Genomic DNA, 20,081 nt, shown 5'->3' on the forward strand with positions numbered 1-20,081 from the left:
CTTTTCAGATTGCCAATACCAATCTGAAATTCACAAAATAGTATATATGTATATAATATATTTTCTTGGTTCGTTATTGCATTGGTCGGTAGCTTGGGCATGCAGGTCCGGTCGCATTGCATCAGAGGTTACTCAGCACGTGCTCGTGGTGACAATCCTCGCTATAGCAATTGAGCAACTACCTGGAGGTCAATGTGTCTATTCAGCCCATACCATAAAGAGTCATTGAAGAGTTTATTTACCCAGGAGCGTAATATGTCGGTTTCAATGGACGTTTTGAAACATGATTCCATTTATTTTCAGAATGATTAATTGACGTAGGTTTTGTTGTATGTTGGTAGCTACAAATACTTTCTTGTTATCTTGAATATGGTATTAAAATAAATTGATATATGCGTACAGTTAGAAACAACAGCTTTAAACAAAATATTCAACATTCTGAAACTTTTTAACCCCTTCAGCGGCAATAAAATATTTGCATGCACGTCCATTGAGGCATCTTGCCTGACGACGGGCGGCAAGATGCCTGAATGACGGGTTTATTAAGGTTAGGTGGTCATAATACTCATAATTATAATATAAAAAAAAACATAATCAATTTGATATTAAATATAAATCAGCTTCAGAGCATGTTGCTATATAATAATCGAATTTCCAGCAGTTTTAAAGATTCCACTGTGTAACCGAACGAAATATCATCTGTTACAACTACCCTTATACCTACTCGTATAATCAAAAAATCTGTAATTTGTCCTACCTCATTACATGCATGTTCCATACAGATTTTTATTATTATACGAGGTACTGCATTATTTTATTTTATATCTTGTAGAAAAAGTAAAGGTTAAACCCTTATATGTGGGTATATGTCAAACAAAAATTGATTGTACATTATAGGTAAGTCCAATTTTATTCATTTCCCGGGCTTAGTTGAGTAATATCTTTTGGACTTACAATGAGTTCACAAGTTTTACATGAGGTAAACCATTCCTCACCGTGTTTAAATCGTATTTTACGTATCTTTTTAGGGTTCCGTAGCCAAATGGCATAAAACGGAACCCTTATAGTTTCGCCATGTCCGTCTGTCTGTCTGTCTGTCCGAGGCTTTGCTCCGTGGTCGTTAGTGCTAGAAAGCTGAAATTTGGCATGGATATATAAATCAATAAAGCCGACAAAGTCGTACAATAAAATCTAAAAATTTAATTTTTTTAGGGTACCTCCCCTACACGTAAAGTGGGGGTGAAATTTTTTTTTTCGCTTCATCCCTAGAGTGTGGGGTATCGTTGGAAAGGTCTTTCAAAACTAATAGGGGTTTTCAGGAAACATTTTTTGATAAAGTGAATATATTCGGAGATAATCGCTCCGAAAGAAATAAAAAATGTGTCCCCCCCCCCCCTCTAACTTTTGAACCATAGGTCCTAAAAATATGAAAAAAATCGTGGAAGTAGAGCTTAAGAAAGACATTAAATGAAAACTATAGCGGACATGATCAGTTTAGCTGTTTTTGAGTTATCGCAAAAAGTTTTCCCTTCATAGTAAGACTTACTTTAATTAGGTACTGATTATGCAAATTTGCCTATTTGTTTAACTCGGGTGAAAGGTACCGTTTCATCCCTTGGTTAACAATTTACTATACTTTAAGCTCCAGTTTAGCTTATTGTGACGGAAGAGTAACTACGGAACCCTACACTGAGCGTGGCCCGACATGCTCTTGGCCGGTTATTTTTATTCAGATGGGATGTAGATATTTTGTTCCTAATCGCATTGTTGTGGGCATACATCAAAAATTTTTGTATTAGAAGCAGGAGTATTTTTTAGGTACACATATTTATCACAGTGCAACATTGCGTTTGTTTTATTTACAGGTCTCTATTGAATTGAAATGAAAACATTTATTTTCAGGCAACTATTGGCACATAGATAAATATACCTTGAAATTAGCATACATACCATATTATAAAATACCTATTTCTTAAAACTAAATTTAATTTTAATTAATCTGGACTTGACTCGTACATACTTTACGATTTCCTCGACCTTCGTAAGTAGTGTAAACGTTATACATACAGCAGCGTCATCGGTGTTGCAGGACGCAGCAAATGATTGGGTCTTGCCGGAACGGTATCGCATTGATTCTGAAGAGCTGAAACCCTAATAATCTACGGATATACAATGTAGGTATATAATAAGTTGAGATCTAGGATGAGCCGGTAGTGAAAGAACTTTCTCGACTTTAGTACTCGTATGATGACGTCTCAGCGGCACGAGTTTTCAGTGTAAACATTTAACTACCTTTGGTATATTTTCAACTTCTAAGAGCTGTTATTAGCACTATTATTAACTTTATGACACATTTCCAACGTGACATCGTTACTTATACAGTATATTACGTGTGTATCGACTTATTATTAGACTTTGGCATTTTAGGACTGATGAAAATATGCCTATTTTATGGAACGAGCGAGCAAGCGAACTAAGCGAAGCGAAGTTCTTACATTCAACTTGGAACGCAGCTACCTAAGGGCACCTCCTGGTATTTTGATGTAAGTAAGTAGTCAATATTTATTCTAATTTAAATGAAATTAAGTAATAGCGTAGTTGAGGTCATTACATTTTTTAAGTTCTCACATGAGCAGGATCGATCAAACTTGAAGCCCCAAAAGCTATTTGATTAGGGGTCTTGCAAACTTCGTTTGCAAGAAAGCATATACGTAGCCATAGCGAAGGTACCTAAATAGCAAAGTTAGGTGGACTATTGTCTGGTCAATGGTAGAGCGAGCGTGGGAAACAAAGTATTTTTAATTTCTTCATTTTTGCTCCAATTATGATGAAAATTGATATCTGAAACCCCGAAGGTCTCTTAATACCAGTTCATAGTCTTAATTCGTAAAAACGGCTGTCATCTTGAAATTCCGAGGAATTGTTCGGATTAAAATTCTTTCCGCTTTTTTCTGGTATTGCTCTATTGCTCTATTTCTGTCATTCTCATCTTCACCACTAAGATGGTTGACAGTCCTCAACTGTGCATTTCTCCATAAACTTCCTGCCTCACACACACACATCTACCCTTAAACTGTGGAATAAACTGTCACCTTCGGTATTTCCGGACCGATACGACCTTCAAACCTTCAAGAAAAAAGCGTAATCCTATCTTAAATTCCAGCAACGCACTTACAACCCCTCTGGTGTTGTCCATGGGCGACGGTAACCGCTTACCATCATTTACTTACGCGATTCGTCTACTCGTTTGCCTCCTATATCATAAATAAATCTTTGTTTTTTGGTCTGATCATGTTGAAAATTGATATCTGAGGATCCGAAAGGCCTTTGACGTCAACCCGAAGTCGTCGTCTGTCGAAAATTTATTTGATCTTTATCAATCCACTCTATATATAGAAAATAAACCTGTGATCAAAAGACTTTTTCAATTGTATGTTTTTGTAAGAATTGCAAGTTTTCAGTTTGGGATCGAACTACCTACTACATAGAAGATCGCTTCATTCTCCATAGATCCAACCAGTAGATCCAAGAGCTTGTAGACGATTTTTGTCACATTGATTGCTACAATACGGACATAAAATACACTGGGACCAAGCTAACTCTGATGCCATTTGCAAAGTGTGGCAATGTCATCATTAATCTCAAATTTCTATGTAATAATATTCACGTTTTGTGAATAACACTCCCCCTCACTTTGTTCTATTAATCCGATGCAAAGCTTAAACGGATTATTTTTGTATAATCTAATTCCAATACAATTTCAGACTTATCGTAAACACCATTAGCGCGAGCTGAAGTAGGAAAGCAATTACAGAAATGATTTCAATCTTATACCAGGGTGCCTAGCCAAAGTGATAATCGCTTGCGCTACGACGAAAAAATGCTTTGTCTCTCTATCACTCTTCCATATAAATACGGCAGTGACAGTGGCGTTTCGTTCGCTATGGAGCGTAAACGATTGGCAAATTGGCTACGCGTCCAGTACGTCAAATTGACAAACCGAAATAGGTAAACAGAAAACAGAGGTTAATTATCTCGAACAACATGAAATTATACTAGAAGGTTTCCAATATGACTAATTTCTACGTATTGGAATCACGTGGTTTTTCAAATCTAATACATCAAACAAATAGGAGAAAGTTCGACATGTGACGAGAAATTTGAAATGTCGATATTCTAACAATAACAATTCAAATGGTGGAGCTGGAACGGGGTGACATTTCAATATTGAAGTATGTAGTTAGAATTATTAGTTGTGCCATTACTAGCTACAGGGTAAGTAGGTTAACGAAAATCGTTAGTTATAACTAGTATTTATTATTTAATTTGCCTTAAAGATATTTTGGGATTTCAGTTATGTAAAAGTTTACTAAGTACCATGGGAAAAACTAAGGTGCCAATAAGTATTGTTTAAATTATACTTAGAAATAAAAACCACAATTATTTACAATTCATTAAGGTGCCATAAATTTAATTAACAATCTTGAGGCCTTTCTTTAGGAACTACAGCGAATCGAAACTTAAGTTTTTGACTTTCGCTAGTTAGAAAAAAAAAAACACGAACTTAGGTCTAAAATGCACCTTTTTTTTAAATTATAATAATTTTTGCACAAAAGCTTAACATATTATTAAATTTCATTCTAAAAATGAGCAATATTATGCTTGAGGGAACCCAGCGACTACTTTTTTATTTTTAAAACACGAAAAATTAAAATTAATAACAAGATATTCGCGCTCCCGGGCACACACATCTATCTCGCTCACGCTTACGCTCAGTGAGAGTGAGAGAAGAACACGAACTTACTGCACCTTAACTCATATACATATATTTGTCTTGAATTTTAAGTCATATGTGTAAGTTGCAATAGATTGATAAGATTAATATTGGTCACCTAATGTGGAGCTAATGGCAATACACTGGAAAGCCACGTAATTTAGAAAATCTCTAACCGCTTCGCTATCTAAGTGTAGGTGAGTGGTTAATTCTCATATAGTATGTGTAAATTAACAAATTCATATCTATACACCATACTTATTTTTTATATACATATATTATCAATAGAAATATAAGCAAATATTATTTTAATTTTAAGGCGGTTAAATGTGTATTCTGCAATGTAAGGGCGGTTCTGCGGTATTAGTCGATAGCTAACATTAGTACAGTCTACCCTGTATTTGTGCTTCATAAGAAGTTACAGGGAAATAGGTTTATAGGTAAACAAATATACATTTGCACACATTATACACATTCGAGAATGGCAGCATATACATTGTTAAAATAAACAACGCTGCTTTCGCCATTTACTGCGACCATAATACTATTCAGTTTCACGCCCAGAATAACTATTTCTCACTTATGATATAGAAATTTGAATCTTTAAGTAGTACCATACCCAATAAGTTACTCTTTGAAACTTCGTGATCGGATACACAAATGAAATCTTACATGATTAAGGTGAGCAATCTGCGTCATTAGTTTCAACAATATTTGAATAAATATAACACTAAGACGTAAATTAATATCATTGTATCTTTTTTAATCTACTAAAAATAATTATTATCAGAGAATTAGGGCGTTTAAAACGTTGTTTATCATAATTTACTCTAACTTAGGTACTAAGTTCCTACATAACAAATAATTAAGCACAGTTCGTATCGCCGTTTCTATCTAAAGATAGGCAATTTTGATCGAGAAAATTCTAAACTTCATTTTACAACCAATACCGTGGCTTTTGTCGAATACTGAACGAATTTCACATATTCTTCTGGACATTCAATTACCCTTATATCAGCTGTCGCATTAAGAGGATAATGTTAGTGCGCGGGCGCCGGTGTCTCATCGTGATTCTTGGGACGTGCGGCCCGCGAGGACCCTGGTTGCGAGCTCACGGCCTTCATCATTCACTATAAAATTTGCTGCCCACGGTAATCGGACATCACTTAGCTCAGCACTAGCACCGTGACACAAACAAACCAACAAAATGTTCAAACTGGTGAGTTGAAATTTAATTTGAGTGCGTAGGTATTTTAGCTACAGTTTCAACGAGTGAAACAGACATGGGATCCTGGCCCCTAGTGCCTAATATTTTATGCCCCGTTAACATCTAAATATTCCAGTAGATTTCCAGTCCAGTGCCCGAAACCAATGCTGTCATTTGTAATTCTAGTGAATTTATGGAGACTGATACCGAAAAACAATACGTGTACAGTATTTAACGTTCAATCCAGCACTGGATTGACTGTTTACACTATTCCAGTCACGCTAGATTGGGCGAGCTGGAATCAAAAAGTGGACCATCAATCACTGAACAGTCAGTCACTGGACTGGAATGTTCACTGGAATGAATGTATTTCCAGTCCCGGTTCACATTATTTCAGTAACATTCCAGTGCAGGACTCGATCACTGGATTGGAATGCTACTGGAATAAATGTGAACGGGGCATTAGAATCATACATGTTTAAGTATAACACATATCTATATAATGTGTAAATCATTACTTCTAGATCCTAGACTTAGGCAACAAATTTTTAAAACATTTACATTTTCTCCCACTACTTTTAAATACTTTATAAAAATGAAGGTTTCATTGATTTTCTCGATTAAGTAATCCATGGAAAAATCCTAAAATAAACGAGGGGCAAATTATGTCTAGTAATTTCAACTCAACAATAGATGTGTGATGTTTCATTAGTGATATTTCAAATGCTTAATAATGTATGTATTGGTTTGCAGTTCATCTTCGCCTGCCTCTTGGCCTTCGCCGCCGCCAAGCCCCTGGTGGTGAGCTACGCGACGCCGGTGGCGGCGGCGTACACGGCGCCCGTGGCGGCCGCGTACACCGCGCCCGTTGCCTACTCCGCCTACTCCGCATACTCGCCGCTCGCCTACTCCGCGTACAGCTACGCTCCCTACTCTGCCTACTACCTGCGCTGAAGTGTTCTGTAACAAAACTGGCTACTATCTGATAATAAATCCATGACATTATAGTTATATGTGTTTGTTTGTTTACTCGTACATACGCGAAATGATCAAAATCACAAATAATTTGGTAAGTGTGTGTATAAATACCTATGTATGTACATGCGAAAAATATCTGCTACTGTACTGGAAAGTTTTTCACGAATGATTATTCTTGTGGATGTCATGTACATTTTATTGCAACGCAATATGTACGGACATATAGTAAACACCCCTATAATGGAACAGGCACCAGTAATGGAATGGTATAGACAAATCCTGTAAAACAATTACTTACCATCAGTTTTTAATCGCTGGCAATATTTTACCATAAACAAGAGCCAAAAAGCTGCTTAAGTTTAATTTCGCATTGATATTTGTTATTTTGAAAATGAATGGCGCCATACATTCCATGACTGAAGCAAAAATCAACAGTTTTAATTGGTTAATAATATTATATTGAAACTAATTTCAGTAGCTTTCATTCAATACATAGAAAACATAAAGGAAGAATTGGACATTCAACTTTTAAAGCGTAAAGAAGCGGTAGACATTTTATAGGTGTCGGTGAAATATCAAAAACACTCCATATTTTCTCTTAAATGTTTCATAATTGGTGCCGTTAACATATATGTATAATTCGGATTAAAGATATTTTTCTACTCGTCGACTGTAATGTTTGAATTAAGATTTCGTTTACCAAACTGTAATTGGGTACTTTTCGTGTATGAGCTCCCAACTCACTATAATATTCATTTCAAAACAGTTTAATCAACTATAATGAAATTGACCAATCACAGATTACAGCTCGCCGCGGTCAAGAGGACGAAACAAAACGATACCTAGCTGAAATGAATTATTTATTTTAGGTTGTATAGTAGAAACAATTGCTTCATAAGTCATAAACGCACATGTGACACCCTTAATATAGCAACATCCATAGACTACGAAAACCGCTTACCATTGCTTGTTAGTCTCCATAGGCTATGGTGGCCAAAATCGAGAAAAAACTGTCTAAAAATTGAATTTAGCAAGGAAGTACCAGGGCCTCATGAGTTACGAGAAGGTGTCGTTGACCACCCCGCCGGGTCCCGGCGGCCGGGGCGCGTACGAGTATGAAGGTATCGCGGCTGCTCGCGTATCTTAAACAGCTGTATATTTTTGGCTTGTTTACCTGTATGATTTTATTAATTTAAAGTATTATTTTTATTGACTCGTAGAAAAATTATTGTATACAATAGTGATATAATCAAACTTTTCAATCTCGTACCTCACTTTGGCAACTCAGCAAGCTTCGTTGCCAAAACACGGCACTCGACTGAAAAGCTCTCTATTATGTCACGATTGTATAAAATACTATTATATTTGTCTTAAAATAAATATTTAATTTCACTTATTGAGATAAGTCGATACATACAAAAATATTATAGGCTATAAATACGTATTATTTTTATTAGAAAAAATAATTTACCAAGTTATCAAAGCCACAAAAAAACAGAGAGTTAGTTTAAAAAAATACAAACCAAGCAGTTTTATGTTCCTTATGCATAGCTTGTATGTGACTAATTATTTATAGGATATTGCGTTATTTAGTAGAAACTAAACGCATATAGCCTATGGTCTTGGGCTAAGTCTAGTTTTTTTAAGGATGTTGACTTTTATTTAATTTTTTATTGTAACTGTTTGGAATTCGTTACAGAAATATTTATGAATTTGAAACGCAGGTGTATGCGTAGTGCGTTATAAACATGAAAGTATAACCCTTAAGTACGGCAGCGACGTTAAAGACAAGAATACAAACATGCAGAGCCAGCCTAAAAATTATTACCATCAGTACCTATCTACTTACATTTAAGGCCATCCTTAATTGATAGAAATAAATAAATCTTTTTGCTTCATCTTAGTATCACTCAACAAATTTGAGAAATACGAATTAAAAATTATTTAGGTACGTGTTCTCATTAGGTCCGACAAATTGTGCTGTTTTGCTAAGCCTCCATTTTATAACGCCACACAAGTTTCATACTCGTAGTATAATGACATAAGACCACGACATGACCTTTTGAAATCAGTACCCCTAGTGTAAATATTTTCGACAGCGAAACGTGACGTACGCGTTTGCGTTAAGTGTCATTTTGTATGAGATTTTTGACTTTCCAAAACGTCCCGCTTGGCGCGCTGTTCAAAAACCCATACAAAATGAGACTTAACGCAAACGCGTACGTCACGTTTCGAAATCGAATTTATTTACACTAGGGGTACAGATCGCTAGGTCTACCCTCCTCTTTATACTAACCCTGATTACCCTGATGCAGTAGAGTTCCTTTAGTGAAAAAAACAAATGTTTTGTTTTAATTATTTTGTCCAAATTATAGTGTCTTTTCCTACTGTATTTCTCCATGTATGGGCTCGAAGAAAATTTGTCAGAGCCTGGTTGCTTTCCGTGGTAATGCCTTTTCTACATCTGTTATAATTCCTATCCGAAATAAAAGAAAATCGTTGATTTTTCGCATCGTACAATTGCAATTTCTTGTATTTAAATTCTGTTTGGATAGAATATTTCCATATAAAATTAACCTACATTAGTATTTAGTCAGTAGTAGTCGTATTTAGAGAGTAACACCCTAACAAGGTACCTTCTATAATTTATGCGATCGGAACATCGTCTTTTGCGATGTCTGATAGTAAATGGTATCTTTATTTCGTGTCATCACCAATCAGTTTAGTGAACTTGTAGTACAGTCAGCATCAATAGTAGCGGATGAAACAACGCGCCAATAGTATCTGATATTCCGGATAACTTTTCCAAATATAGATAAATCTCTAAAATTTACATTCAAAAGTATATCTTTTATCGTCTTAACTGTTCTACATATATAACCACCACATTTTGTTAAGCTGTTTCAGAATGGTAGATACTTTTGAAACCTTGTTTGATCCGCTACTTTTCATGCTGACTGTACAAACCATTCTCAATTATGAATCTGCCTAAAAAGGTAAAAAATTCAAAGATGTCCCTGGGCCCTTCAAAGGTTACATAAATAAAAATAGGTAAATTAAATACAATACAGATTAATTACATCACTGGATGGTCACGATTCATTTATTGTTTAACTGCTTCATAAGAATACTTAACATAAATTGTAGGAATCAACGGCGGAGGTAGTAGGAGTAAGGAGCGGCATAACCGTAAGCCGAGTACGCCGAAAGAGGAGCGGTGTACGCATTGCTATACGCGGAGTACGCGAAAGGCGAGTAGCCTGCAACGGGCGCCGTGTACGCTGCAGCAGTGTAGGCGGGCGCCGTGTACGCTGCAGCAGTGTAGGCGGGCGCTACGGGGGCGGTGTACGCAGCAGCCACAGGGCCGGGGAATGCTGTGTACGCAGCGGCTACGGGAGCTAATACACTGGGCTTAGCAGTGGCGACGGCCAGGAAGCAGGCGGTGATCAACTGCAAATAATTGTACAAATATAAACAATAAATCATAGAAAATAATCATGTTTTATGTTTTTGTTTAAAATGCTTAAAAGTATTATTAATTGTCCTAATCTCTTAATTTTAATAACTTTCAGTTGCTCGCATTTTCCCTTACGCTCTCGACCGCTGTTTATGTCAGTTTTTCTGTGAAGACCTATTCCAGACATTTTTTTTTCAGACGATTTCCGAGTTACTATAATAAACATTAATACGATGTCGATTGCTTTCAAAGTTCGTTGGCTAGTCTAAAAAATATTGTTATAGCTAAGTTGTTTTGTACCCAAGTACTTAAATATAATAATATTTATGTTGTATGCAGTTCATTTTCTATCCAAGTAGGTACTTATTTCAGTTAACATTATTTACAAGTATAACTATGAACCTCCAGGCCTTTTTGTTGCCTTGTTTTTTGTTGCAGTACATCTTTTGTATTGCCTTTTTAATGTGTTTATATGACTGTTTGGTTTCTGAATAAACAAAAAAAAAATTAACGAAATTTCAAGAGCTTTGAGTAATTAATTAGTTTAGCCAATTTTAAATAAACAGCCAATAGTCCTAAATGTACATAAGCCTAAGAACACCAAAACAGGCAAAACAAGAATTGTCTTTCTGTTTGAACGCCCTTGCGACTAAGATAACTAGCAAATTATCAACATTTATTTCAACTTACCAGCTTGAACATTTTAGTAGTAGTTTTTTAAATGTTTATTAAAACAAATTGAGCAAGTATTGACGACTGAAGACGTGAGTGTGATGTGCTAATGTTTGGGTGGCGTGCCGTTTTATACGTTTACTTTTGTATCAGCTGGTATGGACAAATAGCCTCGTGGAACCTGGTTGGAATATCAATTTGCTGCTTCTGTCCAAATTCGGCCAACTCGGAGTTACCGGTGGGGTGAAACTAATTACAATAGCCGTGTCTAATTAAAAGTTTTGTGCGGCACATGTTCATTGTGAATATGACGAATACTCGTAGTCTCTTAACTATATATAAAGGAATGTCTAGGAACAGTCATAGTTATATACTCTTATCATGATTAAGAACTATATAGGTAGGTAAGATATTTACTCTTTAAAAAATACACTATACTTTAATCACAATACGATTCTATATAATAATAATAATATTTCAGAGTGATTAACTTAAAACAATAAACTAGATTCTATTAAAATTATTTATTACTGGTGACAAATATAAAGGTGATAGAAAAATAGGTTTTGTATATCACCTGAGTAAAATTTGTTTGTAGGAAAAATAATCTGCCAAGAATCTTTTCGTAAATAATTTCTTGTGGCTTCACCCATTGTCGAAATTGATTGTTTACGGAACACAGCAGTTACCTACAAGTTTATTTCAGGCATCAACCAAAGCTAGAATAATATACCTAATTCATCCAATTGATGTAAATATATTAAGTTTATGATCAATCAATCAACCCAAATGTATATAGAATTAAAATTAAAACAGATTTCTTAAAACAGGACAGTAATTCAGCTTTTTCCCTACTCTAAATGAATATCCCAGATAAAGTACATACTATAATTTGTTATGTTTCCGCGATGATAGAGAAGTTTATACCAGTGATATAACCTACTAGAGCGACTTGCTATCCTGACCATGAAATATGGGACAATTCTACCTAACATAATCAGAAACATTTAGTTTTCGCAAATAGCCTTTGAGTGGTGTAATCCCAGCTTTATGCCGCGGTTCATGGAAGCCGGGGTCCGCTTGACAACTAATCCCAAGAATTGGCGTGCCTACGCTAGTTTTTACGTCCCAACCCAGAGAGGAAATCAGGTCTTATTGGGATTAGTCCGGTATCCTCATTATGTTTTCCTTCACTGAAAAGCGACTGGTAAATATCAAATTATATAATCTTACATAAGATCCCAAAAACTCATTGGTATAAGCCAGGGTTGGAACCCGCGACCTCCGGATTAAAAGTCCTACTTCGCTAGGCTACCAAGGCTACTTACTCAATCTCACTATCCCATTGTTTTATACAGGATGGCCCAACAATACGTTGACAAAACATTTTCCTGCTGAATATTGTTGCTTTGAAAAAATGTGTCTCTGAAGGATACATTGAAAATAATTCAAATTTTCTTTTAATATCTGTTATTTTATTTTTAATGCTGTTTAAAAGAAAACATATAAGCAAGAAAAAAATCCTTAAAATTATTTACACCATATTTTTGGGCCACTCTCAATTATCAAGTAAAAAAAGTCTACGCGGATTTGAAGAACATACAATATATTTTGAGGTACAACTGGTACAAGTCAGTTAATTTATTTTTACAAAAATTTATTTTTGTCCTCTTTGAAACGGCTACAAAACGGACATAGTTCCGATATCACTGATAAACGACAGAAAATACCTATACGTTAACTGCGTATGAAGGAAAAGTAATTAAAAACAAGACATCAAACAAACTTCATTAAGCTTTATCACCGCGATAATGATTAAAGATCACGGGTAGTTATGCCTAATCATCTGTGCAGTGTGGCATTCGATATAAACAAATGTTGGCCATTTTGTTGGCCACATCGTCCACGATGCTGCTTCAGAATGTAAGTTACAAACTTCTGACCCTATTTTTATTTGCTTTGTATTTTTTTCTTTGATAAATGCTGCACAAAAACTATTATTGGTAATTAGAAGAAGCTAGAAAATAAAAACCTACATACAAAACTTCTCATTATTGTACTTAGTTGGCGCTAGTTTTTGTTCTCAGTGCGAATAAAACTGTTGTCTTAGGAACTGTTATTTCCAAAATTTTAAATGACATTATCACACTGTTTCAATCACAAAAGACTGAATCACAGTTAGTAGTTTTATACAAGGTGTTTATTTAGTCACCTGCAATAATTTATGGGGTGAATATATAGGTCATACTGTCCAACTTTTACTACGGCACCAACCCCAAAATCGCGAAAACAAATTGGCTTGACTTTTTCTATGGGCAATTAAATTTTGTTTTCGCGTTTTGGGGTTGGACGCATAATAAATGTTGCTCAGAATGACCTGTATATTCACCCCGTAAATTATTGCAGGTGACTAAATACGCACCCTGTATAATAGTGTCATCTACCCTTCCTTCTACCTTCCCTTCCCTTGATTAGATTTTACACTCTGGTAATTAGGATCCTATTTTTTTTGGACTTCAATAAAGGAGACCGGTGAATGAAAGATTATTGTTGATTTTGGATTTCATACAATGAAATTTAAAAAATTGTCTTGAAAATCTAATTTGCTTAACGAACACAGCGAAGAGGACAAAAGATCAAAAATCATGATTATCATCAGCAGTTCCACTTCATCAAATGTCACCTTTTTAGGGTTCCGTAGCCAAATGGCAAAAAACGGAACCCTTATAGATTCGTCATGTCCGTCTGTCTGTCCGATTCTGTCACAGCCACTTTTTTCCGAAACTATAAGAGCTGTACTGTTCAAACTTAGTAAGTGGATGTATTCTATGAACCGCATTAAGATTTTCACACAAAAATAGAAAAAAACCAATAAATTTTGGGGGTTCCCCATACTTAGAACTGAAACTCAAAAAATCTTTTTTCATCAAACCCATACGTGTGGGGTATCTATGGATAGGTCTTCAAAAATGATATTGAGGTTTCTAATATCATTTTTTAGGGTTCCGTAGCCAAATGGCAAAAAACGGAACCCTTATAGATTCGTCATGTCCGTCTGTCTGTCCGATTCTGTCACAGCCACTTTTTTCCGAAACTATAAGAGCTATACTGTTCAAACTTAGTAAGTGGATGTATTCTATGAACCGCATTAAGATGTTCACACAAAAATAGAAAAAAAACAATAAATTTTGGGGGTTCCCCATACTTAGAACTGAAACTCAAAAAATCTTTTTTCGTCAAACCCATACGTGTGGGGTATCTATGGATAGGTCTTCAAAAATGATATTGAGGTTTCTAATATAATTTTTTTCTAAAGTGAATAGTTTGCGCGAGAGACACTTCCAAAGTGGTAAAATGTGTCCCCCCCCCCCCCCCCGTAACTTCTAAAATAACAGAATGAAAAAACTAAAAAAAATATATGATATACAATGTCATGCAAACTTCCACCGAAAATTGGTTTGAACGAGATCTAGTAAGTAGTTTTTTTTTTAATACGTCATAAAATTTAAAAAAAAAATTTTTTTTCATCAAACCCATACGTGTGGGGTATCTATGGATAGGTCTTCAAAAATGATATTTAGGTTTCTAATATCATTTTTTTCTAAACTGAATAGTTTGCGCGAGAGACACTTCCAAAGTGAAAAAATGTGTGTATCCCCCCCCCCCCCCCTAAACTTCTAAAATAACAGAATGAAAAATCTAAAAAAATATATGATATACATTACCATGCAAACTTCCAACGAAAATTGGTTTGAACGAGATCTAGTGAGTAGTTTTTTTTTTAAAACGTCATATAATTAAAAAAAAAATTTTTTCATCAAACCCATACGTGTGGGGTATCTATGGATAGGTCTTCAAAAATGATATTTAGGTTCCTAATATCATTTTTTTCTAAACTGAATAGTTTGCGCGAGAGACACTTCCAAAGTGGTAAAATGTTGAACAAAATCTAGTAAGTAGATTTTTTTTTAATACGTCTTAAATGGTACGGAACCCTTCATGCGCGAGTCCGACTCGCACTTGGCCGCTTTTTTTCTAAAATGAATAGTTTGCGCGAGAGACACTTCCAAAGTGGTAAAATGTGTGTCCCCCCCCCCGTAACTTCTAAAATAACAGAATGAAAAATTTACTTCCACCGAAAATTGGTTTGAACGAGATCTAGTAAGTAGTTTTTTTTTTTAATACGTCATGAAATTAAAAAAAAAAATTTTTTTTCAACATACCCATACATGTGGGGTATCTATGGATAGGTCTTCAAAAATGATATTTAGGTTTCTAATATAATTTTTTTCTAAAGTGAATAGTTTGCGCGAGAGACACTACCAAAGTGGTAAAATGTGTGTCCAAATTGGTAAAATCTTGAACGAGATCTAGTAGTTTAAGTAGTTTTTTTTAATACGTCATAAAGGAACCCTTCATGGGCGAGTCCGACTCGCACTTGGCCGCTTTTTTTTTTAATGTAAATGCTTGATTTGTCAAAGAAAATACAAAAATATTGATACTTTGATGTTAAGTGTTGTTTGTATTTTTAGTAGGCATTTTTTAAATTAAACTTCATGATAGAATTCTCATTTCTATCCATTACCATTTATTTAACAATAAGTATTAAAATTGGACATGTGACATGTGCAACCAATTAATTTCACCTGGCAACCGAAATGGGTCCAACTCGACTCGACTGCCATTTTTATCGTGTACTGAGTAAGTTACTTACATAACTCTCGTGAATGCTCGCAAGTTGCATGCACGTGCACGTGTAGCATGCGTATTGCAATTAGAAATCATATTTGATAGAACTTCAAGGGTTGCTTACATTTCAGTTCACGTGTACTGTATTTGTTTACATATATTATATTTATTTATTTATTAACTCTGCAGCAAATAATAAAAAATCCATGACAGACATTTATTTAGATTTCTTAAATAGTTCATATATCTATAGAAATGTCTGTCATGGGTTTTGCGTAAAAATCATAGATTGTTTTTTACGAGTAAAGAGAATCCCATAGTTATTACTTAAATAATTTCTTGTTCTTAAACTTACCACATACTCCACCATACCACACAATCAATTTCTCATAGGTTTTATTCTCGAATTTTTTATTAAAATGAACTATTATGTGTTTAAGAGTAAATTTAAATTTCTTTCAGAATATTTTCATACAACTAAAACCTACGTCTCGTTTAAGTTCCTGGTTATATCAAAAATACACGCAGTGTAACACTTAAATATATTCAGCAATTACTAAATCGTTTTTAGGGTTCCGTAGTCAACTAGGAACCCTTATAGTTTCGCCATGTCCGTCTGGTTTGTCTGTCCGATTCGGCATGGATATATAAATCAATAAAGCCGACAAAGTCGTACAATAAAATTTAAAATTTTATTTTTTTGAGGGTACCTCTCCTACACGTAAAGTGGGGGTGATTTTTTTTTTTGCTTTAACCCTACAGTGTGGGGTATCGTTGGAAAGGTCTTTCAAAACTAATAGGGGTCTTCGACAAACATTTTTTTATAAAGTGAATATATTCGAAGATAATCGCTCCGAAAAAAAATATGTGTCCCCCCTCTAACTTTTGAAACATAGGTCCAAAAAATATGAAAAAAATCGTGGAAGTAGAGCTTAAGAAAGACATTAAATGAAAACTATAGCGGACATGATCAGTTTAGCTGTTTTTGAGTTATCGCAAAAAGTTTCCCCTTCATAGTAAAAGACTTACTTTAATTAGGTTCTAATTATGCAAATTTGCCTATTTGTTTAACTCGCGTGTAAGGTACCGTTTCATCCCTTGGTTAACAATTTACTATGCTTTAAGCTCCAGTTTAGCTTATTGTGACGGAAGAGTAACTACGGAACCCTACACTGAGCGTGGCCCGACATGCTCTTGGCCAGTTTTTTTTTATTAGTGTCATTTACTCTTTCTAATTTTGATACCTGTTGGGCGTTGGCGGTGGGCACTTTATTAACGACACTTCAATACTAATGCGGCGCTCCGTGGCGTAAGCACCAACCGCCATAAGGTACCTTTAACCCTGGAACGTCATGGGTCTCTACTGGTTCCTATAAATGTTAAGTCATAATGTATTGTTTTTCCGCAGTTTCGTTAGTCATAATTTACTTTTTCTCAGAAACGCGCAACGTTTGCATTTTGCGATTGCCATAAAACAATCCTAACCTAACCTATCTTTATGATAACCTTACAAAAATCCTTAGAAGTTAACGGTTTCAGAATTATGACCTTCTGTTCCATCTCATGTGATTTGTGATACGCAATAAAGATTTGACTTTGATTTTATGACTAATGATAATCTGACAATCATTACATTATGACTTTCAATCATTATGTCCAGGGCCCGTACAATTCATGCCGTTGACGGAAAAATTACGTCACGCTACACAGAGTATGATTCCAATTAGTATTTTCATAATAATTAATTATTTGTCAACCTCTTTAGTTAGCTGATATAGATACTTGTCAATCAGTACAGAAACGTCTGTCTTTCACCTGTTGGCGCTCAACTAAATAATAGATTATTAGTTTATTAAATAACATTTTGATTTTTAGCAGTATATTTTACGTAACAAGTATTTTCTACGCGTCAATAAGTAAGTTATCTAAATTTGTAGTGTTGTAAAAACACTTCCTGTACCTATGTTAAATTACGTAATTTTTGCGTCAACGGCATGAAATGTACGAGTCCTGATATGTCAAACAAAGGGATCCGGAACGTCACATATAATCAATACCTACACATTGTTTTTAACTAGCGTTACCTCTTTCAGTGGTTCCTGTTGTTCCTGTTAGTCGCAGCGCTCGAGGCGAGCTGCGCACTGTCCCATGTGCGCGTGAGGCCCGTTGTCGTGACAAGGCGCCTACTCAGGAAACGCCCGATCATCATACGATTAACCAACTCCGTGTAAACTTGCGACCCTTCGAGCTAGTTCATTATTTAAACTGAATGTGACATGATAATTATATCTTAAATGATCTCTTTTTATCGTTCTATTTGACGCAAGATTCCTGATAGTTAGAACCTAGTTATTTTACAGTTTGAAACAAAATACCATAATATTAACAACGTGACATATTTGCCTACAAACAAAATGGTCCAGATATATTTATCGTCAATTAATTTATTAAATAACTACATACAAGATTCATATAAATGATATGGCGGCGCTCAAAACTTACGCTGAAAGATATGGCGATAGCTGGACATATCTTCCATCGCAAGTTTTGAGCGCCGCCATATATTTCACCTTTAACCTCGATTACTCTGAAAATATGAATATTAAATATTATAAGGACTATTATACCGCTATGATATGCAAGCTAACTAGGGTCACTAGTTTACTACCGAAGGCTAGGAAGCGTCTATTTTGCTCCAATGAATTAGTGCGACCGAGATGCACATAAGTATTGTTTATATGCGTATTGGTATTATGTTAGTAGAATATTTTTAAAAGCAGAATTAGCCCCTTATATACCTCATGTCATTTTTTTGTTTGTAGTTTAAGGCTATGCACTGGCGTAATAGATATTATCGTTTGCTGTAATGAGAACTACCTAATTTTGGCCTGACGTACAAATATGACATCAGTCATGACAGATATCAATAGTGTTGAAAAAATATGTAGAATTTAATACAACTTTATTAAGTAAACATGAAAATTTAATTTTTCTAAGTAATAACATAACAATCAGAATTATTTGGAACGGTAATGAACAAGTATAAAAATATAAATATGTAGGTACAGGCGGACTTATCGCTAAACATCATACACAGCTCCTCCTTTTAGCTTCACCTGTATGTTTGTATGTTTATAACCGACTCCATTTATTTATTAAAAGCTTTTATTTAACCTGCACTGTTAGTATGTAAGTGTGTTAGTGTGTTACGGCCCGATTCGAACTTTAGAGATACTTCCGTCAAATATTAGGTCTAGATACGATACGGATCGTATGTGTCAGTGTCAAAAGTGACGTTTTTGCCTGTGGTTAGGAAAAAACAGTCGGCAATAAAATCTTGTTACAATTTTTTTTTTCCAAAACTTAGTTCTAATACGGTTAATTAGCAGCTTGTTTTTCTAAAACGCCAATCCTTTCATCAATGCATCCTCATTAAGTAGTATAACGAGATATTTTTTCATTTCCATAAATTTAGTTGTGAATAGTTTTCTGTGTAATCGCAATTTCATACTGGAACATATCAAAATTCAAATATGTAGAATGTTAACTACATTCAGTTTCCAACTAGTTATAATGATACCTACCACTCAGGTATACTATGTTGCTAACTTTACTCGCTTTAACTTTGTAATAAATAAATTATGTGTGAATTGATTTTATTTACATAGGAACGAAAAGGTTAATTTAGATGGAATTTCGCTCATCATGACCCGTTCTCACTGTTCTTGAGTGTAAGTACAAGTTTCACACCGGGATGTACCGAAAAAAAACTGTAAACTTCAAATGATAAAAACTGATGCGATTGAGAACAAACTAAGGTTTTTAGAATAACTACAATAAAAAGCTACTTTTAATTTAGATATATGTCACTTTTTTAATTTTTCTGTACGAGTGATAGGCAGCTTCTTCCTGGTGCGTTCAGTGGCAGATCTTTACGGACCCGTTTTTCATATTTTCCTGCATCAGCCCGTCACCTGCTGGAATTGTTAATGTTTTTTGGCTGTTTCATTCTTCTCTTTTAATACACTTTTGATTTGAGCCCAATAATAGTTGAGAGAACGGCACTGCAGGACGTTTGGAGCTCTTACTCTAGTCTATGTCAACTACCACATTAGATTTTTGTACGAAGGAAATTGTATGATTTTCGTCTTGGCCTAGAATTAAGTAACACACATTTTCTGTAACTTTAGTTATAATAACCTTCGTACGAAGAACTGAACTGACTTTCATCGTAGTTTGTTGCACTTTAGCCGCATATGTACCCCAGTTTTTACGATAATTATGACAGGTATGCTTGCTTCGTT

The 20,081-nt window shown here is 34.9% G+C and overlaps 1 protein-coding gene and 1 long non-coding RNA gene across 2 annotated transcripts; one reads left to right on the forward strand and one right to left on the reverse strand.

The window, feature by feature from the left end:
- Positions 1-10,031: 10,031 nt before the first annotated feature.
- On the reverse strand, positions 10,032-11,279 carry LOC133523625 (vitelline membrane protein Vm26Ab-like). The gene is made up of 2 exons (XM_061859309.1): positions 11,107-11,279; positions 10,032-10,409 (listed from the first exon to the last, which is right to left on the reverse strand). The coding sequence occupies exons 1-2, from the start codon at positions 11,116-11,118 to the stop codon at positions 10,110-10,112; spliced, it is 312 nt and encodes a 103-aa protein (XP_061715293.1). The 5' UTR covers positions 11,119-11,279; the 3' UTR covers positions 10,032-10,109.
- Positions 11,280-11,553: 274 nt separating this feature from the next.
- On the forward strand, positions 11,554-18,081 carry LOC133523632 (uncharacterized). The gene is made up of 2 exons (XR_009800252.1): positions 11,554-13,011; positions 17,871-18,081. It is a non-coding gene; the product is annotated as an uncharacterized LOC133523632 (long non-coding RNA).
- Positions 18,082-20,081: the final 2,000 nt, after the last annotated feature.

The sequence above is a fragment of the Cydia pomonella genome, chromosome 12 (assembly GCF_033807575.1).
Source record: "Cydia pomonella isolate Wapato2018A chromosome 12, ilCydPomo1, whole genome shotgun sequence".
Lineage (NCBI taxonomy): Eukaryota > Metazoa > Arthropoda > Insecta > Lepidoptera > Tortricidae > Cydia > Cydia pomonella.